We start from the raw sequence: 26490 nt of genomic DNA on the forward strand, positions 1-26490 counted from the left end.
CTAAATAACTCCTACCATATAAAGACTACTTTGGCTGTGTCTTAGGAAGGCCGTTCAAGCGTCTTGATGTACTTCTACAAATAGAGGGAGCTACAGTTTTAGGCCACCACCGAACGGCAGATAGTTTTAAGTGGGAATCTTTTTCAAGGCAGAAATACTACTTGTAGACTTGCCATTGTTTGTCGAATAGCCGTCGCTTTAAAAAAAAATACTTTTTCTATCAATTGGTGCTTCGTGCTCGGGGTATCAAACCCTTGCGCTTCAGAATGACAGTCACACATTAATTCATTCGGCTACGGCGGCCACACAAAAGTTAGTACTTAGCAGTGAAATCAATTCATATAGAGGACATACCCATATCTTGAGAACATACCGAAATTTCGTCCTAACAGAGTTATGGTGTTGTGGGTTGAACTGTCATATCGGAAATAATTCAACAATTGGGCGATTGCTCGTGACGTGTGAGACCAACAGATCGCTGGTCGTTTGCCCTTAGCACTCCTTTTAAAGATGCAATTAGTTCGGTTCCCAGTTTTGAAAAGGTTGAACGAATGATGCTTGCAGCATGCAAACCACGCCAAAAAGTGATGCTGAGATGCTATGAGGACTCGAGTGTCGCGTGAAGATTATTTTCACTCCAAATACAAAAAGTTTGTTTATTTATTTATCCCATTCTTGTAGGTATTTATCCGATAAGTCAGAAGGAGAATTCAACCGGCCATATAATGACTACTGAAATGTTATTGATGATTTTTATTAACTGACATACCCTTTAACTAAAAACAAACAAAAAAATCGAAACCTTATTCCAGGTTAGGTTAGGTTAGGTTTGGTTATGGCAGTTGCCACTCTCCATGAGAATGTAGAGGGGCCACTAGTCTAAGTTCCCCTCTCTAATTCCCACTCTGTTGTAATCATTTGCTCCTCGGATAAATGATGAAATATTGGACAAAACTGATGTTACCTGTCATATACGACCGACTGTCGCAGTTACCCCTGTCACGAAGCAGAGGGGACTGTACTATAGGAGGCTGTTTGGACTGATGACGGGCCACTTTATATGATGACAAAGATGGGCATCTCAGACAGTGCACTCTGCCCAGCATGTGCAAAGGAGGATGAGACGGCGGACCACTTTCTGTGCGTCTGCCCGGCGTTCGCTCCAAGGTCTAGCTATCTTTGTCTCTGTTTCTACTCTATCCTATCTCTTTCTCTCTGTCACTTCTCACCTTTCCTCCTTGACTATCAACTCTATTACTTTCCAGCGCTTTGAATACAATGGACTTTTTAGCCAGTGGGTTTAGGAGTTATCAAATCTCCTCTGCTTCTTGGCTCGACTTTCTTGCAAACTATATTTTTATAAAAAAATAATTCAAATTACAAAATAAATTAATAAGTACGAGTATCAATGGGTGGTGCATACTTTATTTTCACGCTGACTGTATACTATATATCTGGCGTCCTTACTAGGTTTACCACATGTTGTAGTCTTCAGCTATGCAGAAGCGAGAGCTTAAACTTTTTTTGTATAAATAGTGGGCATCTGTTTTCATACTTTTATTATCAAGTGGATCACAAATATCAAGTGCTTAGGAGACATACAGGAAAGGCAATTAAGACTCATCAAATAGGCGAGTTGAGGCTCAGTTGAAGTGATTCTGTCTTTAATACCGATTTCAGTTGATTTTGTCAAAATTGAAAAAAGAAAAAATATTGCAGCGCCTTCACGATGGCGCCTTAAGTAAGGATCTGAGTTAAACTTGTCTTGATCTGGCCAACGTGGGTACCATTTTTTCAGAGGAATACGAAACTAATGTGAATAGTTTAGCAAAGGCGACTAGTTTAGTAATAATTGCATTATTTTTGCTCTTACGGTATGGTGGACAAACACTACTTATGAAGTGGCTCCGGTTTAGAACATTATATAAGTAGATAAAATAGTTAAAACGCTAGTTGAAAACCTGTCACAGCACACTGATTTTCCAACACAATGCGGCACCGTATCACAGAGTTGCCACTGATTTTAACAACATTAATTTTCGTGCCAAATTTACACGATTCTTTTTTCGTATGTACTTTGATCTTCGACAGCGGCCGCCGCAGCCGAATGGGTTGGTGTGTGACTACCATTTGGAAGTGCGTAGGTTCGAATCTCCGCGCATGAACACCCAAGAATAGAAAAAGTTTTTACTAATAACTAGTGGTCGCTCCTAGGCAGGTGTGTGAAAACCATGAAAAAGCTCCTCATAAAAAAAAATTGTTTATTTCTGGTTAATTTTTTATTTTGATTTTTTATTTTTTATTTTGATTTTTGAAGATTGAAAAATTTGAAATCTTCGAAAAAATTTTTTTTTTGTTTTTTTTTCAAACACAGATTTTTTTATCGTTGTTCGAAGATTTCAATCATCAAACATCAAAATAAAAAATAAAAAAAATTTTTTTTTTTGTTTTTTTTTTTAGTTTTTGTTTAGTTTTTTTTAGCTTTTTTTAGTTTTTTTTATTTGAAAAAATCTTGTTTGTTTTTTTCTTATTTTTATTTTTTTATTTGAAAACAAAAAAAAATTTTTTTTTAAATTTATTTTTTTATTTGAAAAACATTTTTTTTAACGAGCTGGCACTAGTTCTTTCCTATGTATTTCAATCTTCGATCAACGATAAAAAAATTTGTGTTGAAAAAAAAAATAAAAATAAATTTTTTTGTTTTTTTCTAGTTTATTTTTTATTTTATTTTAATCTTCCAACAACGATACAAAATCTGTGTTTGAAAAAACAAAAAAATAAAAACACTTTTTATTCGTTGTTTTAGTTTATTTTTTATTCGAAAAAAAAGAAAAAAATGCAAGAAAAATTTTTTATTTTTTTTTTATTTTTGGGCTAGTCCCTTACATGTTCATTTTGAGCTGGCGTTTTTTATTTTTATGTAAAGGATGGTTAAATTTCAAGGGCCGATGTTGAATGTGAACCACACCTAAACGTCAATGACGCCGTTGGACTTCTTTCTTTGGGGCTATTTGAAAGAAAGGTGTACGCCGATAAGTCAGCTACAATTCAAGAGCTAAAGGATGAGATAATTCGGCACATTAACGGCATAGAACCTCAATTATGCCTCAGCGGCAACGAAAATTTGGACCATCGGATGAAGGTGTGCCGCCAAGGCCCCGGCGGCCATTTGGCCGATATTTTGTTCCATACGTAATTGAGCCATACCAATATTATCATAATAAAGAGAAATGACAATAGTTTCCTAAAAAATTTGTATTTTATTCAAAATCAACAGCGGCCCTTGAAACTTAACCACCCTTTATATCCACCTCCAAACAAAAATAATTTCTTTTTTCTAGAATAAATTTGTATATTTATTTTGTTTCCTCCTTATTCATCCTTTGTTTAATTTAAACCCGGCTTCTTATTATTCTATTATGTGTCCTTTAAAAATATTCAATTGTATGAGCTTAAAGTGGCGCAAAATTAATCATCCAATTTTATTCTTGGATAACTTTTACTAAATAAAAACTATGATTTTGAGCTTTACGCACTTCATTGCTTGTCTGTTTGTTTATTTGTATACCGCAGCTGTCTAATTCAAAAGTGTCACATATGATTGACTTATGACGCCATTTGTTAAATTATAAATATTTCGCCAAATTTGCGCCGACTTGTCTCAAACATTGTTTGTTCCTTTTTGTATTATTTCTTTTTTTTTTGATTTAAAATTAAATATTAAATTTTCATCTCAAACTGCCACCTTTTTCTGCTTATGCACTACTTCAATCTCCGAACCACAAAAATAAATACAAAACTTTTTGCATTGTTTTATTTTTTTTATTTCCTAGTGTAATTAATTGCATTAGTCTTGTTATTATTTTTTATTTAAAAATGTTTACTTCAAATTGATTCAAAATTATAACAAAGAATTCTATCACAAATTCTACATGCCTAGAAGAAACACCCGTTACATGTTTACACAGAGTTTACTATTTACATGCGCCTTCGTGTTGCACATTTTTCGTTTGCTTTGTAAATTAGCTTCATTTCAAATTCAATCAAATCAACGAAAAGTATTCAATTACTTTTGCTGTGGACAAATTCCCGTTTTCGCTACCTTCGTTTCAAATTACGATTCTACCTGACTTTTGCCGGCAGCTGCCAACAGCAAAGCAATTCGATTGAATTAATCCTGCAAAACTCAAAACTTAAAGGTAAATGCCCTCAATAAGCCGCAATCAGGCTTGGCATAGGGCATGCCCATATTTCGATGTTTTTTGTTGAAATGAGTGCAAGCCACTGCATATCCGAATTGCGATGCTTGGATAAACGTCGAGCATTTTTATTGGAAGAGTACCTCGTAAAAAAAATGGTGATTTAGTGAGTGATAGAGAAGAAGTGCTAAATATCTGGAAAGAACATTTTAATGAGCTCTTAAATCGTAATGAAGATGGCGCGTATTTTGATACTGTATACACAGTAGAAAATAGGCTAGAAGACCCCGACCGTAGTGACATGAAAAGAGCAAAAGAGAAGCTGAAAAACTACATGCCTGGTGATGAAGACTGCATGCAGAGCTCATAAAATATGGCGGAGAAGAGTTGATAAGACAGATATCTCATGTGAATACTTCAAATTTGGAGAGCAGAAAACAAGTCTGAAGAATGGTATAAAAAACTAAAATTGTGTAATTAGCTTTTCTCAACGTGAGCTACAAAATTCTATGAAACGTACTGTATGAGGAACTAAATCTGTATTCAGAAGAGATCGTGGGACATTATCAATGCGGTTTTAGAATCGGACGCTCGACAACAGATGCATTTTTTATTATGTCGCAGATATTCGAAAAATGTTATGAGTTCAACATTAATCTTCACTGGCTCTTTATAGACATTCAGCAAGCGTTTGATGAGGTAGATAGGTGAAATGGTTGAAGTGCCGGTCTGGCACTCCTCAAGTAGCACTGAAGCGACGTTTTGATACCGTTATAAGACCTCCAATAGGCAGAGATCTACAGCCAGTCAAAGCTGTTGATATAATGGAGAAGATTTATGGGACTTAGGTTGGCGGACTGACCCAAGCTGCCGAATAAAGGAATGCCCAGTGACCTAAGTCGTCTAGCTGCCAAACCCGGACATTTACAGAGAAAATGCTCTACAGTCTCCTTCTCTGAAAGATCTCCACAGCTTTTGCAATGGGAGTTAAATGGTAACCCTAGCTTTTCCGCGTGTATGGCGATCGTCCAATGACCGGTAAATACAGCTACGAGTTTGGAAATTGAATGGCGAGGAGTCCATAGGACTTTCTGAATCCTTCGTATATCGTATAGGGACCAGAGGAGGCTTCTATGCAAGCACTTTTTTCATATAAAAGAAAAACTTAAACCATGAAATTTTTGGGAAAATATCTTGAACAAGGTTCACCATGCAGTATGCATAACCCAGGCGAATGACCACACGGAACTCGTACTCACATTTATAAAGAGATACAAGATTATCTTCCCGTCAAGGGAAGAGTGGAACACTAACCCAACTTGGCTAAATGATGACACACGAAAATTGTACACAGATGGTTCGAAAAAGGCCCAAGGAGTAGGAGCAGGAATAGTGGAGCCTAGAGCACACAAATCGCTAACACTAAGTACAGATACCACCATTGTCCATGCGGAGCTCTTCGCCATAATGGAAGCAGTGGAAATCGTATCCGAAATAGGGTTCGCAGAAGTAGAAATTAAAATACTTACGGACAGCCAATCGGTTCTCAAAGCCTTGAATAGCTTCACATTCAAGTCAAAAATCCTATAAGAGTGTAACAACATACTCAATAAACTGGTCACTCATAATCAGGTCTCACTGATTTGGGTACTAGGACATGAGGGACACGAAGGAAACGAGAAGGCAGACTTCGGTGGCAAAAAAGGAGCAAAAGGGCTATTTATTGGACCAACCCCATTTTCGGCTTTAACAAAAATAATATAAAACAGGAAACCTAAAAATGGATCGAAACTAAAATCAGGGAACACTGGAATAGCACAAGCGGCCTTAATCACTCCAAAAAGTTTTTGAACTTCAATGCCAGCAGAGCAAAATCTGCTCTAACCCTAGATAAAAAGGACCTCAGATTACTCTGTGGAGCACTTACAGGTCACTTTGCTTGTAATAAACACTTTAACACAACAGGGCTATCTGATACAAGATCATGCAGGTTCCTACTAGAAGAGGAATACCTACAATTGCTCCCTCCTAAGGAGCAAACTCTGAAGGATTAAGAAGGAGAGACTGACCAAGGAGACGGTGGTTGCAAAACGTAGAATACGACATACGAAAGATGAGAAGCTCACAGCATAGAGCGAAAGCGAACTGTCGAGAAGAATGAAGGCGTACTGTAGAGGAAGCAATGGTCAATCTCGGACTGCAATGCCAAGAAGATGATGGTACCTCCTATTTTCGGAGCATTTCGACATTTTATTCATTTTATTTGCTACTTCACATTTCATGAAATACTCGCGCCTCACAATAATTAATGATGTTTTGAGGCTGGGTATACTTTTTGATTCAAAATTCCCATTTCTGAGTCATTTAAATTAAACAGTGTTTGAGTCATATACAACACAAGCATGCAGTTTGTGCTCCATGGTATATTAGGACGCAAGACCTAGAACGTGACCTCAATATTGATTCGGTTACGGCAATCATAAAGAAATTTGCAAAGTCGCACGCAGAGCGACTAAGCAAGCATGTGAACAATGAAGCCTTAATTCTTAACGATAATACAAAATGGAAACAAAGGCTCAAACGTAAAAAACCTCTAGATTTAAACTAATAAATAAATAAAAATCAGTTAAAGTATATTATGAATTGTATTTTGCTGAGGATTAACTTATATTATTTGTTGTAACAAAACTACACAAAAATTGCTCATTAGTATATATATGTAATGTTATACTAGTTGCAATGAAAATACTAATAATAAAAAAAAAAAGAAAAAAAATACAAAATACAACACTTGCCGTTATCCGGTAATGTGGTTCAGACTTTATTGCTCCGTATACCCCACAGTTTACTATTTAATTCACGTGTACGATCAACATTGGAATGCTGTCTTTATATGGTGGTCGCCTCACACTTGTCATATTAATAGACTGGAACGAACTCGAAAGAATTTTCTTCATTTCGCTCCCAGATCGCTTAATTTTGTTGATCCATTGCCTTCGTATGACGCAAGATGCGACTTAATAAATTTGAAGTCGTTACAGAATAGAAGAAATATTCTTTGTTATCATCAGTGGTGCAGTTGACTTTCCTCTTCCTTTAGAGCGTATTTATTTTTACATTCCACAAACAAACCTGCGGAGTAATGATTTATTCTTTCTGGAGCGGCATAGAATGGCTGATGACTCTTATGCTGCATTGAATGAATGAAAGAATTCAGTAAGACTTACAAATCTTTGGCTTTTGATTTTTCATCTTCTAAGCAATGTATATTGTCAGCGATTAAATATGAATGAAAACTTAGCAAACTAAAATTGAAAATGGCTTTACAGATCAGACAAATTCGCTTTGATAATTGTTCGAGAGCAGCCCACATTTGTTTTCCTTCGAGTTTTTGCATAACTCTTGCCCAAACATTTTCAACAGGTTTGGCATCAGGCGCCTCTGAAGGTCAATCCCATTTTACTGCTTCCGCTCTACACAGCTTAGGCTTTGATGCTAGGGATCGTTATCCTCTAGTAAAACCCACGGTTGGCTACTTCTTCCAAACATCTTCGCAGCTGACAGTAGTAACACTTTTTGATAAATTTCATTCATCAAAAGTGAATTTGGCCAAATTCTTTTTCGGAGAAGCAACTCCAAACATAAACCTTAACTCCTTAATTGGATGCTTAAGAGTACGTTGAAGTTATTGATGATCAGCAATGCAGCAGAACCGACGTATGCAACCATTCGCCCAAAAAGAAGATTCATCCGTGAGCATTTCGTTTGCTCAATTTCGTTCTGATTTTTCCTTAGCCCATGCAAGTCTTAGTTCAATGCGCTGCGGAATTTGAGTTCTTCAGCACATAAACAACCTCGAGTCCTGACTTTGGATACATTAACGCCACTTTTTATTAAAACTGCCACAACTTCACTCGACAATAAGTTCACCTTTGTCATAAAGAAATCAATTCTCTGATCTTTCTTTGGAGAGACAATTTTTTGTGGACCTCGTCTAGGGCAGTTCTAAACGTTTTTAACTTCACCCACCGTCGACTTTTTCAAATATTTTGCTACAGATGCACGTGACATTTTTGGACCTTTAAGGTGGTTTGTTATCTCTTAAACTCTTAAATACTTGATTCAAAGAGAACTAGAGAGCGGTAGAACTAAAAAAAAACAGGTTGCTTAAACCAGAGAAGATATCGTCCACTGACACTTGACGTTTCTGCGAACAATCCCAGCAGACTCCAATGCACCTTCTCCATGAATGCAACTCCATAGCGCGGAGAAATTTGAGACACACGCTCAGCTCAACCCAGCACTATCTTAAATTAAATAAGGGAACTGGGTCTGGGTGAGGTACAGTGATGAGTAGAGGCACATAGAACCATGAGTTTGAAGTGCAAACCTGCAATAAATCGAAATCTAATCTAACCAGAGAAGATACAGCACGCATTGAATTCGTGTTGCTTATGGATAGTTTTGCTTTTAAGGATGGATTGTTTTTGAATAACTGTTTAACTAAATAAAAACAAAATGATTTTGATTGATGAAAATCTTTATTCCAACCTTTACGCGCTCCCACACGAGCGGCCTCGGTAGTCTAGCGTAAGTGCACTAGCCTGCCATCCAGAGGTTGTGGATCCGAATCCCACGTAAAGCACGGTCCTCGTACTTTTACAAATTTACCTACATTCTCTGTTGCTAAAAAAAAAACCATCCCATTATTCAAACCCAAAAACTTATGCTTTCCATCCTTACTTCCGCACAATAGTCAGCGCATTTTTTGCATTGTGGCTGCTGAAACACGCTGAAACAAAGAAACACATAGTTACACATTGCATCAGTGGCGCCAGCAAGAGGAAGAGGTCGACCGCGGTAATAGCGCAGACACTCCAAATTTAGCGATGCCCCCAACCATCTGTGTGATTCTTCCGGAAGAAAAATGTGACGCACAGATGGCGCTCCATGCAGTAAGAAGGCGTTGTACCTAAGCAACGGCAGGTAGGCATTTCCACTATTTAGGACTGGTACCGGGAGGCTAATAACCTACCCTGTCAGACATCAAAATATATTAACGAAACCAGAAACTATGCTCCCGAGAGGAGTGAATAAGGCAAAAAAAAAAACGTGATCCCTTCATTGCCCGTTTGAATGGTGCAGCTGTCCACTCCACAAGGGTGATTCATTTTGCACCAGCTATAAGAATTTTTGCCTATATAAGGAAATTGTTTGTTAAACAACCAATTTTTTAACTCCGTTTGGGTTGTGCTAAATGGATAAACTCCTTGCGGGCGGGGCTGCGGGTGACATCTGAAAATAGAAATTAGAAAATAAATCCTATTTCCTTAGAATGATGCCGCAAATTTTACCCATCACTGTATTTATTCGTTTGCGTACAAGACACATTTTTTATCCCCTTTCTTTTTCCACAAATCACTGCATTGTAGAGACACAAACAAAAAGAAAAACAAAATTACTGTGTGAACGTGGGGAAATAGAAAATATAAGAGCTTCCACAAAACACGTGACTTTGATGAACCTTAGCGATGTGACTGCCTGACTGGTAGCTGGTGTTGTTGTACATGTTGTTGATATGCATCAGCTAAAGTGCGGAGCACACAAAACACGGGTTGGCTTAACCGCAGCTATTATTAGCTGGCAAAGCGCAAACATACGGCTATTATTCGAGAGGTTCCACATACGCCCTGGTGGCTAGCAGCAACAGTGATTGAGCTTTATTTGCCGGGTTATTTGTGTTGGCAGAGAGGTGTGAATAGAAAAAGTATACAGAATTTTACAATTTCGAAATGATTATGGAGGAGTTATAAATGGGATTACTACGCTAATGAAATAAATGCTTTGATATTTAAAAGTGTAAATGATTACACGCACGCAAGTATCGATATTTTTCCTTTCGCTTTTGTGAGGAAATGTTAAACAAATGTGTATACTAAATTTTTTAGGGGTTTTTATATTCGTATTTAGTTTTGGATTCTATTTTATCTCTTTCGCAAGTATTTCCTTATTACCCTCGTTTTTTTTCCCACTCACTGCCTTTTATCGGCATTTTATTGTTGTAGTTCTGGTAGTTACCACATTGCAATATCTGCAAGTGAAACGTGCGTCCGCATAATAAGCGTATAAGAATACCAAGAGAAAAGTCAAGTAAAGCTAATCGAAGCGATCCATTGCAAATGACAAGCAATACAACATAGCAGCATAAAATCCTTAACAACGATAATAACAATAACGTTGACCATGAAACGCCACATCGCATGGCAATAAAAATAGCCACAAGTAATAATAAAATGGCACAAATAATTTTCTTTCATTTTGTAGCACAACTCTCGTTCGCCTCAATTGCTTTGAACCCACCTTGAACCGTGATGATGGGCAATATGCAGCTGTCGCTTGCAGTTGTGTGCGGCAGCAGGCTACACCAGAGCAAATCACAACAATGCAACAACTTCAAACACAAGCAACGCTACTGATATGAGAGCAGCTAGGATAAAAAAGGACGATGAAAAAAAAATAATAAAAAAATAGTAGAAAAAAAACTGCTAAGATAAAATCAAACAATAAGTATTTGAGAGAGTTCTCTATATACGCAAACACACATACACACATACTAGTACACAAGTGACAAAGAGTCCCTTCCTTTCTTCACCGTTAAATCAATACTCTAATTGAGTACTTTTCTGCCTTTACTCCAGCGTGCCAAAGCCGTTGTGCCGCCCTTGCAACCCACGGGTGTGCTGAGTTGCGCTTACGTGTTGAGGATAAAGGAGCCATAAAACAAGTTGCAGCACGCCTTACATGCCGGGTCGTGATAAAGCAGCAACAACAATAAGATTCGAGAGTAATTGCTGCAAAAATAGATTACTTGGTGAGCAACTGCAAATTTATTTAGTTGCTTTGAAGATGAAATCGCTTGTAACTGCCTTAGAGTTTGCACATAAATACCAGCCTGCTTTTTGTACCTACGCCCATCCCAAAAAAACCCACATTTCTTGTGATTATAAATTTTAAAATTAAAATTTTTTTAGTTTAAATTTAATTGATTTACAATTAATATTGAGTGCATTCCCTAATAAAAATCATTCGAATCAAAATTTTAAACTTTGTACGAAATTGGAAAAATTCAACAAATTATTATAAAAATTTCCAGCTTTTCAATCAGAATTTTTAGAAAACTATAAAAAAGTGTAAAATTTTTTTGTGTATTAAGTTTTCATCTAATGAATCTACTTGAATTTTGAATTATTGCAAAAACCAAAAAAATAAAAAGAAAAAGAAAAAAAGGAAACAAAAAAAAAAAAAATCTTTGAGTACACAGTTTTATAGCCCATTCTTAGTGAAGGTTTTAAGTGCCTCAAAAATCTCGTTCATTTCTGACAGTTTTTTTTGCTCACGGTGTTGAATTTTTCTTCCAAATAAAAAATGTGTTTTATAAGGCAGAAAATTCACAATGTCATCACCAAAGAAAAAAAAAGAAAACCATTGTTAAAAATCTACGCGTTTTTAGAGGCCCTTCAAACTATCAGTGCACTAGAGAACTGTCTCTAATTTTTTTTTTTTTTTTTTTTCAAAATTTTCAAAATCAACGCAGCTTTTGAACTTCTTTAAATTTGCAATTTATTGCACCAAAATTTTATACACCATAAAACTGTATACTCAAATGTTTTCTAAAATTCTGTTTAAGAAGTGAGAAATTATAATGAAAATTTGTTCATTAAGTTTTGCGGTTCGCTAAGAAAAGCACAATTTTATGGCTTGAATACACTTTAATATTCAGTCTAGTCGCCCTGAACATCAATACACTTGTTCCAACAAGATTCCAATTTATGAATTCCATTCCTGAAGCGAGAATGTGGAAGTGCTGCAAAATACGCTTCCACAGCTGTTATGACCTCATCATTTGATGAAAAACGTTTTCCACGCATGAAAATTTTTAAGTCTATCAACAGATGGAAGTCGCTAGGGGCCAACTCTAGTAAATACGGGGGCCAAAATAGTGAATGCTCCTGCGAAGCGGTCTATCTTGAGCTGTTGCTTCGTAGTTAAGTATCCCCAGCTTCTTAAGATCGTGTTCCACTGCGTCTATCCAACCCTCTTTAGCCTCTTCTTTTTGTTTGGGATCATGGTGATAGACCCAAGTCTCATTCAAGGTGGTGAATCGACGCACAAAATCCACTTTTCCCTTTTGAAAACGCTCTAAATCTTGCTGAGAAAATCGCTTTCAAATGTATTTTTGTTCCATTGCTAGCGAATGCGGCATCCATTGCGCATCCATAGGTCCGAGACCTAATACCTCAGTCAAATTATTGCTTACGCTGCCCGATGAAATGCCTATGGCTTATACTATCGTCCTTTTCTGAAAATAAGTAGTATTCTGTTAAGAGAAGATGCTGGATCTCCATATGGTTTGTAAATGGCCTGTTTGCATGCTTCTCTGATCGCTAAAAGTTTTGCCTGGAAAACGCTGGCATAGTCAGGAAGTCGAATTGACTGAAATAGGTTGAGCGGCTCCGAATGGAAGCCAGCTCCCACACAACAGTTCATCTTAGAAACGTCTGTGTAGATTTCAATATCGAATCTTCAATCACCTTCAATTCGCCCCATTCGGCTCTCGGTGGAAAACATACCGTAAAGGCTTTCTTGAAGTTAAGGTCGGGGAGTGTGTAGTCTGATCTGTTTTTGAGCAGCGAGGGTCCTTGTAGGAGTATCTTGCTGTGAGCGTACGATCTTGTTGACCAGCTTCCAATGTCTCTGAAACTCACGCGAGTTATGTGGAATGGCCCCGCTCCCACACATAAAGTTATGAAAAAGAAAACAATCATATTTTAATAGAAATTTATGATTGTAAAAGGTTTCCTCATAATTGGAAACATAACTCGCGCGTGGCGATTGGTTTTATATGTAAGTTCAATGGAAATGGATGAGTTAGTACAATACATTGAGCGCTCCTGTGCTTAAGACACACGCTGTTCTTTGTATCTTGTTCAGCTTAGTTTTATTGTATTTATTTTCTGTTGCAGGCCACTAAACTAGTGCCGCATATGTTAGTATTGGCCTTACAATGGCTGTGTAGGACCAATTGGTTAGTTTTGGTTGGATACCCCATTTTTTACCTTACATCAGATCTCTTACACGTGTAAAGTGCTATATTCGGGGTCTAGGGTCTAGGATAACACCTAGTCATTTTGTCTGTTGGGCTAACGTAAGACTAACGCCGTTTAGTTTTGGGAGACTAAAGTTTGGTATCTTGGTTTTCTTAGTGAATATCATCTCTTCAGTTTTGCTTGGGTTTACACTTAAACCACAGTCTGTGGCCCAATTGCTGAGTAATACCAGAGCTCCTTCCATAATCTCACTGATTATTGTTGGAAACATTCCTGAAACCATAAGCACTATGACATCCGCATACGTCACTACTTTAATGCCCTTTCGGTTGAATTTGGTAGGGATATTGTTGACAAGTAGTAACCACAGCAAAGGGGATAAGATCCCTTGCTGAGGGGTTCGCCTGTTGACAGAGTATTTTACCGTGCTGCTGCCGTCATTATTTTTTAATTAAACAAATAGCCGATGTAAGCAAATTTTTCTAATTTTACTCAATATCACCTCATAAGAGCATAGACTTCCGATGCTTAATGCAGACATACACATATAAATATATCTAAATATGTATACATACAAGTACGTATATGTTACTTGCTCTTATAACTACTTCGCTCTGCGTTATGGATCATTTAATTTGTAATGGTTTTTTTTTATTTTTTTTTATTGTAATGGATGCAGTTGCCCGTCGGCAACGCACACTCGCAAACACATACGAATCTCCTTGGTTTAACCTCTTATTGCACAACAAAAGAAAATACTCAACTCACTTTTACTTGTATTTATTATTTATTTAATTTGTATCTTCTTCAAGTAAAATCTCCGTAGCTCTTTAACTTCCGCCACATGTGTGGCTGCTCATACGTGGGAGAAGAATGTTGATAACTTTAGTGTTAAGGGGTATGTCCTAAAGATTTGGATAAATTGTTTTCAAATATTTTTGAAGGATAGTGTCGAATGTCTAAAAGGAGGATGGTTCTATATGTAGAAGTCCATGCAAGTGGGGACTGTCACTCTGGTTATGATTCACTTGGGAGTGGCCAGGACAATTCTTCTACATACCGTCCAAGCAGCTCACAACACTAATCCGCATCAAAGCGAGATTTTTCAACCACACAACAAAAAAACATTAATAGGCATTTTTATAACCCATTAATTTTACTGTAATAAAGAAAAGTTTGAAGTGCCTCAAAACCGCATTGGCTGTAGAAATTTTTGTTCTGCTTACAGTGATAAAATTTTCTTGCTTATAAAGAAGTGCTTTTTAAGAAAAAAATTGAAAACTAATGCAACAAAAAAATCGTTAGAAATCTACGCGACTTTTGAGGCACTTCAAACTGTCAGTGCAATATAAAACTGCCAAGGCGAATCTATTAAAGGAGGTGTTGGTAAATCAGCTGAGTTGTTTTTTTTTCTTTCGCCGTGTCCATGTGGCTGTCAGCTTAGAATGAAACAAGGCGAATTTATTATTAGCCTTCTAGTTTCCCAATATTTTACTTTGACAATCAAACCTACTGAAAAGTGTTGTTGGTATAGAGCCACCACCTTTAATGAATGCGCCTTGAAAACCGCCTATTAAATTTTTTTTTCGAAAATTCAAAATTTTAAAATCAACGCATTTTTGGAAGTACTTGAAACTTGCACTTAACTTTTTCAAAATTTAATGCACCATAAAATTGTATAATCAAAAGTTTTCTAAAAATTAGGGAAAACAAAATATCTCACCTTAACATTTTAACATGTTTGCTTACTTAATTATTTATTTGTTTATTTAAATAATTGTGTTGTATAAAAATATTATGCATTAGGTTAGATTGAAGCGATTCCGAGAGATTGAAGCGGTTAGAGTAACCCTTCAGAAGAGTTCGCCTACCATGCCGAAATTGGATGCCACCTCGTCGTCTGTGTGATTGTCTAACGCAACCGTGATCTCCGTCGCAGATGAGGTCCTGTTTCTTGCGGAGTCGCTTTTACTGGCCACATCCTGTCTGTAGACATAGAGTGTCAGTGATTGAAAGCCGTAATTTACCTTCCATTTCTGGTTGGCTAGTGGATCCAGTGATTCCTCATTCAAGATGATCACCGCTAGCTTTCTCTTGCCATCCACTTCAGCAATCTTTGCTACTTTCCAATCGCTGGTAGGTAGCTCAGGGTTGCCTAGTATGAGCACTTCGAACACTTCCTCTGGGTCGGTGTGGAAGTCTGGTATCCAGGCTCTGGATCTTGGCCGATTGGCGATGACTTCTCGGAGGACCACATCGAGGCGGGCCCCCAGCCAAGGCTCCCCTATGCGCTTTATTGCAATTGATCGTTGATCAGTGCAACTAATTAATTTGACGCGTGTTTGAAGCCAACCCACATCCGAGAAACTGGGTAGGAGTCCTGGATTTTCTTACGGGATGTCTCTGTAAACTTTCCCGAGACTGCTGTATATCAGGCCCCAGTTTGCTTGCGTGATCGCATCGTTATGGGAATTGCGAGCAATCACCACCCTTATGTGGCTTTCTTTTGCTATTTCCGCAAAAGATTTCTTCAACGTGGTGTTAGGTGTCTGAGTGGTGAACACCTTAGTTTTTTAGGCTTCAGCCGAGGTCCCCTCACTCGATCTTTTCCGCTTCCCTTTCGAATTTCCATTTCCATTTAAGCCTTCTCCCGATCTTCGGCCGGCTTCAGCCCACGTCTCGGAGTCTGACTATTCCTCCGTCAGATCTTCTAATTTGATATTCTGCAGTCGCTCCCGGATCCCTAAGACTGAACACTTGGTGGGATAGTACCTTTCTGAAGCACTAATTTGCTTTCGGGGGTGGGTACTACCGGGGGCTGTGATTGTGTCAGGAGGGCGAGCTCCAGTAACCATTGGATGTGCTATGTGGTCCGATGCCGCCGACGTTGTTAGGGGTGTTACTCCTTCTGGAGTTCCCGTGTCACCTGGAATGACGGAGACAGCAAGCCCAGCTTGTCTTAAGTTTTTGGTTTCCGAGAGTTTAGTTGCGAGGGGGGGTCTGCTTCTGGCACCAGACGTGGATGGAATGTCTTGAAATAGAGTTGGGATGGTGACCAGTAATGGGCCTCCCTGCCACGGAGGCAGCCCCTGAAGAGACGGAGTGAGAGCTGGGCCTTGGCTTAGTTACAGTCTTGGCACCACTCGTGTGTGTGGTCTTTCCTATCGAAAAACCTGACCTTCCTGTAGTATTGGGTCTTGTCTTAATTCTGCCTTTATCTGAGGCTACGATTTTCTTAAACACTATGCATTTCATGATCGCCCGTGCTGCTCGACATGGCAAGCGTGGCGGACTAAACTTTTTAGGGGGCGAAAGGGTAAACGTCGACCATGGCAGTGCCCTCTACCATGACAAGGTCATTCTACCTCCAGAGGTGACCCAGTTTCAGATGAGCGCTGTTATAATACAGCTGGATACCCTTGACTGTAAATCATCCAGTGGGCACGGTAACGCATAACAACCTGAATTAGGGGGGGCGCAGGGGAAGGATACGATGGGATGCCAGGGTTAGGAACAACTAGGGAGAGTATCACTATGGTGATCTCCTCATGGGGATTGGAGCCAATTCCGGCGTTCCAAGTATGAATGGCTAGCCAATCCCCATATGGAGCTTCCCTCTTAGCTCTTGGTGAGTTAGCCTTCATGATATGGGGGTTAAATCGTCACTTAAGCCTCATCCCCGCTACAAGGAGGCCAACATAATCATAAGATTTATAAAAATTCGACAACTATTAATCAATATTTCAAAATTTTTAATCAGAAGCTCTAAAAAACTTGCAGTACCCAGTTCGCATTCCATCAAATTTTAGTCTAATAAAGTGAAAATTTGAAGCGGCTGAAAATTCTCGTTGAGTTGTGATAAACCAAAATTTCGTGGGTTTGTTATATCGAGAAAATACGCACGACCATCAAGAAAAAAAGCTGTAAAAAATCGACGGGATTTTGTAGCAACTTCAAACTCACATTTTATTATATTGAATTTAATTGGGCTATAAAACTGCGTACCCAATTTTGTTTTATTCTGATTAAAAATTTGAAATTTTGATGTCAATTTGCTGAATATTTCTAATTTTGGTGAGAAACAAAAAATTACCATTAAAAAAGAAGAAAACTGGTCAAAACTGTTCGAAGTGCGAGTTGCTATAGCTTCCATGCGATCTGTATTTTTATGCGTACCATTTATTAATTTAACTGTTCGCAGTGAAGAAACGCCTTACAGGATCCACTAAATAGTTGGAAAATAAAAGCATATTGAAAATAAACAATATTAAAAAAACGCAATCATATTTTTATTTTACCCCAAATTTAGAGTTTAGCTCTCCGAAGTCAGTCACACCCCTTACGCGTATACTCTGGCGCCGTATTGGTTTGCACACATCTCTACACTACGGCATACGAACAAATTATAACTGCACATGTGCGCTTGAAGTATTTGAAGCTACTCGTATCATAAATAAGCGTTTGCCCTTGCCGCGTCCGCTCGGCGAAACGTTTTCGTTTTCATTTTCCTTTCTAATGCATTTTTAAGCATTTTGAAAATATTGCACTCTGCCAGTGGCTGAAAATAAAGCACTCGTAAGTCTTAAGTTGACCTTGTGGCATTTATCATTTCAGTTGAAATATTAAGTGTGCCATTTGAAATTCAGAATTCAATCAGAGCTGCGAATAAGTTTTGATTAGTTGGTGTGAGTTAAAAGGTCAGTGTTATGTTTTAAGTAATTTTTCAACATTTAGCTATGAGAAATTATTAAAAAAAATGTATATGAATAACACTAAATAAGAACTTAATGAAAGCAAGCTTGAAGATGCTTAATAACAGACAGGGTGGACCATATACATGTAATTTATTTGAAAATTTTAAGAAAACGACGACTAGATTTTTTCTTTGTATTGGAGAAAGAAGTAATGGAAAATATGGTAATTTTTTATGGTGACGAAGCTGCTAATACTCCAGCCGAGGCCGCTAGTGTCTTTGCTGAGTTCTTTTTTGTCTTGGATCAAATCATATTTGTCCAACAGACACTGCGTTGTAGCCGTCGATAATACGACATCCCGTGCATTTATTGCATCCTCCGGTGTCCCACAGGGAAGTATTCTAGGACCCCTCCTCTTTATACTCTTTATTAACGATATTGGTTCTTGCTTTTCATTTGCAGAACACTTGTTGTATGCTGATGATCTTAAAATATTTGCGGTGATTAACAGTGTTAGGGACTCTGAAAAGTTGCAAACCGACTTGCACAATGTCCGGAACTGGTGCTATTTAAACCATCTGTCACTAAATATTAGCAAATGCTTTCACGTAAAATATGCTAAATCAAACAACACTTTGCATACTTCGTATAATATTGCTGGCTTACCCTTGCAATCCGTTGAGGAAATTAAAGACTTAGGCGTTATTTTCGACTCTAAGCTGAATTTCACCAGCCATGTTAACCACGTCATAAGACGATCATATGCGATGCTAGCATTCGTTCGCCGAAATTGTTCTGCATTTACCAACCCACACACTCTCAAAACATTGTATTGTGCTTTTGTTAGATCAAGATTAGAGTATGCCGCTATTATTTGGAGACCGTACCAAATAGGTCTGTCTAATCGGATTGAGAGAGTGCAGAAAGTCTTTCTTCGTTTTGCGCTCCGATCTTTAAACTTTTCTGAACCTGTACCATCGTACCGCTCTCGATGTTTACTAATTGACTTAAAACCACTTGACAGCAGACGGTCTATTCTATCGTGCTCATTTATTATTCGTATTATTTCTGGATCTATTGATTGTCCTTCCCTCTTAAGTAAAATTCAATTTAACATACCCAATATGAGGCTCCGACAGTACGAAACCTTTAAAATTGGCTTCTCGAGAACCAACTATGGGATGAATGCTCCGATTCCTAGGGCATGTTCAGATTTAAATATGTTTTTCAATTCTTCTGGTGCTGATTTTACATGGCCGTATGGCATCTTAGTCAATCATCTTAAATCGTTCTTTTCTTAGTAACTAATAAACTATTGTACATTAGCTTAATATAGTCTGTAAGAATGTATCCATTCAAAGACAATAAATAAATAAATAAATAAAATAAATTTTGCATCGGCCTCTGACAGTGAGGCAAATGTTTTCTTCGATATACCTACAGCCACCTATTGACTTCGGCAAGCTAGTATTGTCCACTGAAGATGTCTTCAGAGGTATTACTCGTCTTAAATCTTCTTCAAACACTGATTTTGATGGTTTGTCTGCGGTGTTATTCAAGCAGTGTGACTCTTTGCTTTACTCTTTATTGTTAATATTTAACAAATCACTAACTTCGGGTACTTTTATTGGTGCCTGGAAATTGATTTTCGTTTCAGCCATTTTCAAGAGTGGTAATGAAAACGATATTAGTAACTAGAGGCCACTGCAACGCTTTTTGAATGCATCATCCAGGACAAATTGCTTTTTGCTGTCAGGAAACATGGTGCGTTCGGAGCAGTATGACTTCTTTCCGGGCCCTTCAACAGTGTCTAATTTAGCTGTATTTTCGGATGATTGTATCGCTGCCTTCCAATCAGGGCACCAGGTTGCCACCGCTTATACCGACTTCTTTAAGGCATTTGATTCCCCACATATTACTAATAAAAGAATTATCCTATATTGACTTCCACTCAGCCTTCTTAAGTTGGATCTCATCTTAATTGCAGAATCGCCATTGTTTGGGCGTCATCGACAACGTTAGATCTCTTCCCTTCGTTGCTTGCTGTGGGGTTCCGCAAGATAGTATTCTGTGCCCGCTTCTTTTTGCTCTGTTTATCAACGATATTTACTCTTGCTTTTCGTCAGCTTTCGTCTTTTTCGGATGTAAATCTGTCTTAGCAGTTCTTCGTGTCCGTTTATTCGGAGAGAGCCACAGCCTTTTGCGTTTGAGACTATCACACAGGACCCATTTTTCATCTTCAGTGATAAAGCAATCAAAAAACCAGTCCGGTATTGTACAGGCGGCCGCCGTAGCCAAATGGATTGGTGCGCGACTACCTGAAGTGCGTAGATTCGAATCTCCATTCAAATAGCGATCGCCTCTCGGCAGGCAATGGCAACCTCCAAATGTACTTCTGACATAAAGAAACTTCTCATAAAAATCATATGTCGGTCGGAATCCGCTTAAAACTATGGTTTCCTCCATTTTGTGGAACAATGTCAAGAAGCACGACACAAATAGGAGGAGGAGCTCGGCCAAACTCCTAATTTTATTAATACTAATTATTTTTCATGTAGCCACTGAGCCAAAAATTGGGTCTCGCTTATTTGACGAAAATCCGGATTCATAGTTTAATGCTAGTTTCCGGGTTTAGTATTTCTGTATAGCTGAGCCTAAGTTTCGCATATACAAGGAGGCGCAAAATTAATCATCCAATTTTGTTTTTGAACAACGGTTTTACTAAATAAAAAAATAATAATTTTGGATGATGGAAATCTTCCTTTGACGTAAATCCCTTCATATTTTGTCTGCTTGTATGCAGCAGCTGTCTAGTTCACAAGTGTCAAATATGATTGATACACGACGCCATTTGTAAAAATTATAAATCCTCCGATAGGGTGATTAATTTTGCGCCACCTTATATTTGGTGCTTGATAATTTACAGTCTTTTGGAAGCCGTGAAACGACACCTGATCGCATTGCAAGCCTCATTGTAGGTATATCTTGCCATCCGGATGTCATTGATAAATTTAACGGCTGTTAAAATCTAACAATAAGAAAAATTGTCATTATTTTCTTACCACTATTTACGATATGCCCAATTTTATATAAGATTACAAGTTTTTAATAGAACATTACCTGTACTTATTAAAGGATTTCGGATAGAAGAAGTGAGAATTCCGGATTGGAAGGTGTCAGCATTAACAGAGGGCACTCTCCTTCTTCTAGATTGGCGCGATAACCGCTTAAGCGATTTTTGTCGAGTTTAACAGCGTGCCAGTCTTTTCTTTCGCGTGCTAATCGGCGCCAGTTGGACACACCAAGTGAAATCAAGTCCTTCTCCATCTGATCTTTCCAACGCAAATGAGTCCTTCCTCTTCCTCTGCTACCATCATCAGCTGGTACTGCATCGAATACTTTCAGAGCCGGAGCGTTTGTATCCATTCGGGCATGGCCAATAAAGCCACTGGATTTTTATTTGCTGCGCTATGTCTATTTCTTCGTAAAGCTCATACAGCTCATTGTACAACGGACCGAAAATCTTCCGCAGAAACACTCCAAGGGACGCTTCATCGGGTGTTGTGATCGTCCAAGCTTCTGAGCCATACGATAGGATGGGCAGGATGAGAGACTTATAGAGAGTTAGTTTTGTTCGTCGCTAGAGGAATTTACTACTCAATTACCTTTTTTTGCCTTGTTCACTCCTCTCGGGAGATGTCCGGTTCGCGCAACATCGACCTATTTTTTGGTCGAACGCGACCTTTGCTCCCTTGCGGGTTCCAGTCCAGTCCGATTGCTGTGATGCTATCTGGTGGGTTTCTAAGCCTCTTATTCGTTAATCTCCACAGCGCGTCGTTGCTGATGGTGTTTGCCCATAATATTCTACAGATGATGCGGAGGCATTTGTCGACGAAAGATTCTAGCCTCTGTGTGATGGTGTTAGAGACCAGCCATGTTTCGCTACGGTACAACAATACGGACTTCACGCATGAGCCGAATATTCGTAGTTAAGTGCGCCTGGAGATTTGCGAATTCCCCCATTTATTATTATTATTAGAAGGCCATTACGTACTGCGACCAGAGCTGATCTATTGTGAAAAGCATATTTTGATAACCCCAAAGTTTTATCCTTTTTAAAAATTTTAGCACAATTTTGGGTTTGTTGTTCCAAAGATTGCATGGAGATACTACGATACCACCAAGGTGATGAAGTCTCTGTCTGCCCAACGCAGGACATTCACAAAGCACATGTTCTGAGCTTTCTGTGTTCATTTCGCAAAACCGGCAGACATTGGTCTTGGATAGACCAATATTATTTAGATGATACCTCAGGCTGCAGTGATCTGTAAGGTATCCTGTTAAAAGACGCAGATCTACTCTGTTTAGTGAGAGAAGTTTGTCAGATATTCCTTTGTTGGGACTTCGGAATAGTTTGGCTTGACGCTGACCGGCACAGTTTAGCCAGTGTGCAGCAAATTTTCTTTCTTCCCATTTCCTAAGGAATTTATTAATGTGGCCTTTTGTGAGTCCACAGAAAGGCTCAGGACCAGTAAGTTGCATACTTGCTCCTTATTTTGCAAGGTCATCAGCCATTTCATTTCCTTCATGTCCTTCATGTTCCGGAATCCAGCCTAGTGTTACTATGTTGAGGTTTCCTAACGTGTTGAGAAGGTTTAGGCAATCATTTCTTCAACTCTCCCATATTGAATGCATTCGCCCGAATGCCGTCCTTGCTTTGTTTAGCCTGCAGTTGACATCTTTATCTGCTCCACGATCTGACGTGATGATGCAGCCGGGAATTGCCTATTTAGTCCAAAGTAGCACCGTTGGATTTCAATGCTGAATAGCGGGCACTGAAAATTGGAACGATATGCATTTGCCTTCAATTTAGCCAAAACTATCCTGTGTTCCATATAAGAAGTTTAATCATATTGCAATCTTTTATGATTAAATAAAGTTTATTCAACAATTTGTTATAAAATAAAATTAGAGCAGTTAAGTAGAACATAGAATTGTTCTTGTATGGTTACGTGGTTATTCACTACCTCCGTACAGATACTACAAATAGTAAATACGACAGCGTAATTGCACAGACTCTCCATTACTTACATATACAAATAAAGCAATTTATTTTTCCTATTCCCCCACAAATGTAAATACCTTCTGCCATTTAATCCATAATTCATGCTAAACATTCATTTATTTATATCATTTATACCTTCGCATTCCTTTCATATGCCACGGCGGATGTGGCAGTTTCATCACAAATCGCAAACCTCAGCGACCTGCTGCGATACAATCCCATTTAAGCACGCCTTCGTGCCTTCAATTTAGTTCATTCTTATTCATACTTATTTGTGCCTTTATTCTTTATCCCATTGTATTTGCTTTTTTCCAATTTTATTTCTCTTGCAATCTATTTATGCTCTGCTTCTTTTTTTTGCAGTTTGTGTCTGCGCGAGTTCTGCATTGAAGTCCTGCGTTCGGCTTACAATACATTGGTGCGTCAGGTCAGGCGAGTGTTGGAACGCAATGCTGGTACGGGCAATCATGATGATTCGTACCTTTTGTGGGCGATACGATTCTTCATGGAATTCAATCGGCTGAGCGGAATGCAACTGGAGCTGGTGAGGTGAGTAGAAAAGCCGCAGAAATACGAGTAAAAATATATTGGCTAAAATAGTTGAGTTGGAATACTGATGGACGCCAGTTTAGATGAAAGCTGGTTTGTTTGACAGGCATATGAATTGTTGTTGCCCGCCCGAGAAAGGGCGTTGAGGGCAGTCAAGTCTGTATTGTAGTCAAGTGTAAGTCAGCTGGAATCAGCTTATTGACCACTGGTTGCTATTCTACGTCGTAAAATGGACGTACTTCGAAATAATGAAATGCAGAAAAATTCTGCAAATTCTGCGAATTTTCCTCGGAGCTAAAGTTAAGTTTTCTATTTCTTTTATTTTTTCTAGCGAGTTTTCACAAGCAGACGTGTAAAATGCATTTGAGTGATTTAGTATTGTTTTGAGTTGCACTTTTCATGTACTTTCTCGCCGGTATTGTTGTGTTGGTGCAAGTCGTTAAATTCTGTTTTTATGACTTAACCTCAAAGAACGCATTAAATTTTTAAGTGCTCCATTTTGTGCATTCTTTCTAGTTTGTCATATCTTTTTTCAGTTTGGTTTGGGTCGCAAAGTGTATTTCTCTTGACAACGTTGCGGCAAATATTTTTTCATTGCATTAACAGTGTGTAGAAAAAGTAAGTGAATTACACGAGAATGAGAGTGAACTTTTTGTGAGTGACTTAGGAGAAGTCGTAGATTTGGGCGAGGAATTCGCAAAAATGTGTTTGAATATTTTCCAACTCTCTGAAATTCTTCACTTATTCATAAAAACCAATGCAACAAAAAAAATGCAACCGAGGGCGGACAGACAACATCGCCAAGACGAATACCACGAAAAAGCAAGACATGCAATAATTGACGAGGTGATGTGGAGATCAACGCATAAGGAACCCCTCCTGGGGTAAAATAAATGCAGAAAGTGGCGATGAATAGGTCACACATTGAGAAAACTACCAGCTAGCATCACTGGAACCCGCAAGGGAGCAGAGGTTGCGGTTGACCAAAGATTCCTTGGGTAATGTCGATGTTGCACGAGCTTGCAGATGCCGACATGCTATGGGACGGCGCAAATACAACAGCTCAGAACCGTTTTTTAAAAAGAGTGGAATAAAAAAATTTTAACTGCAATTGAGAATGTCGGTTTCAGTGCAAGTTTTGGAGAAAATGAAGAATGAACTGTTAATAGTGCCATTTACATTATGTCAAAAAAGTATCGGGAAAATTAATTTTGTCGTCTTGAAAATAGGCTGCATTCGATTCAAAACGATTAGTCCAATCATCAAAGCAGCTTTTAAACTTGTTTGAAGAGATCTTCTTTAGCTCCTTCAGCGAATTCTCCTTAATGGCCTCTATTGACCCAAAGGAAAAAGTAACAGCGGACTAAATCCGGTGGTTGTTCGATGATATTTGTCGAGTTTTTGGTCAAAAAAGTGTTCATAATATGAGCCTTGTGCGACGGTGCGTTTCCAAACGGGGCTCTTTCACACGCACATTCTCTCTCAAACGTCGCACAACTTCCAAATAATATTCTTTATTTACCGTAGAACCATTTGGAACGAATTTCGAGTGCACAATACCCTGATAATCACAGAAAATGAGTAGCATGACTTTTACTTTTGACCGACTTCGACGTGGTTTTTTGGGTTTCGGCACATGTGGATAGCGCCATTCAGCCGCTTGTTGACTGGTTTGCATGTGAAACTCATATACCAACGTCTAATCACCTGTGATGATGCGCTCATGCGCTGGATTAGCGTTGGGTCCGAATCCACTTGCTCAAGCATGTCTTCAGCCAACTTCTTCCGATGAATTTTTTGAAAGAAATTCAACTCTCTTGGAACGAGTCGAACAGCCACGTGTCTTGGCGTCTCATGCCCAATTGATGGTGTAAAATGTTGCGAATTGATTCGTGGGACATGCTAGGTCACGAACTACCTGCCTCAAACTGAAATTATGGTTTTCCAGCACGATTTCCTTGACTTTGTCGACGTGTTGAAGACTTTGATGGGCGACCAGATCGGGGCAAAGATTCCGCGACTTCTCGGCCTTCTGCAAAAGTCGTATACCATTCGTAGACCTGTGTTTTTGATAAAGACACTCGCCATAGGCTTTCTGCAACATTTTGAACGATTCGGCACATGAAAACCCGTTCGAAATACAAAATTTAAGACAAATTATTTTTTTTTTTGGAGTTTGGCCGAGCTCCTCCTCCAATTTGTGGTGCGTCTTGGTGTTGTTCCGCAAATGGAGGGACCTATAGGACTATGAATAAGTTCGTGCGGTTTTTTTTCGAAATTTGAAACTTTATTGACGTAAAATGGTTACAAATTTAATATTCAAAATATTGTCCATCGCTTACTACTACTTTTTCCCATCTTTCTGGCAATTCACGGATTCCCTTTGTGAAAAATTCGGTCGGTTTTGCCGCAATCCACGAATCGATCCATTTTTTGACTTCATCGTAATTACGGAAGTGCTGGTCAGCCAGGCCATGTTGCATCGATCGGAAGAGATAGTAATCGGATGGCGCAAGGTCTGGACTATACGGCGGGTGGGGTAGGACATCCCATTTGAGCGTTTCTAAGTATGTTTTGACCACTTGTGCAACATGTGGCCGAGCATTGTCATGTTGCAAAATAACTTTGTCGTGTCTATCGGCGTATTGCGGCCGTTTTTCTCGCAGTGCTCGGCTCAAACGCATCAATTGTCGTCGGTAGACATCCCCCGTAATCGTTTCATTCGGTTTCAGTAGCTCATAATACACAACACCCAGCTGGTCCCACCAGATACACAGCATAACCTTCAGGCCATGAATATTCTGCGCCGACGTCGATGTTGAAGCATGGCCAGGGTATCCATACGTTGCCCGACGTTTTGGATTGTCGTAATGGAC

At 38.7% G+C, this 26490-nt stretch overlaps 1 protein-coding gene across 1 annotated transcript in view; it reads left to right on the forward strand.

Annotated features, from left to right (window-relative positions):
• Nucleotides 1-26490, forward strand: part of LOC128855461 (protein timeless homolog) — a 163465-nt gene that overhangs the window by 31445 nt on the left and 105530 nt on the right. The window contains exon 5 of the mRNA XM_054090387.1: nucleotides 23429-23614. Within this exon, the coding sequence (XP_053946362.1) occupies nucleotides 23429-23614 (186 nt within the window). The remainder of the gene's footprint in view (nucleotides 1-23428; nucleotides 23615-26490) is intronic.

Source organism: Anastrepha ludens, chromosome 2, assembly GCF_028408465.1.
Source record: "Anastrepha ludens isolate Willacy chromosome 2, idAnaLude1.1, whole genome shotgun sequence".
Taxonomy (NCBI): domain Eukaryota; kingdom Metazoa; phylum Arthropoda; class Insecta; order Diptera; family Tephritidae; genus Anastrepha; species Anastrepha ludens.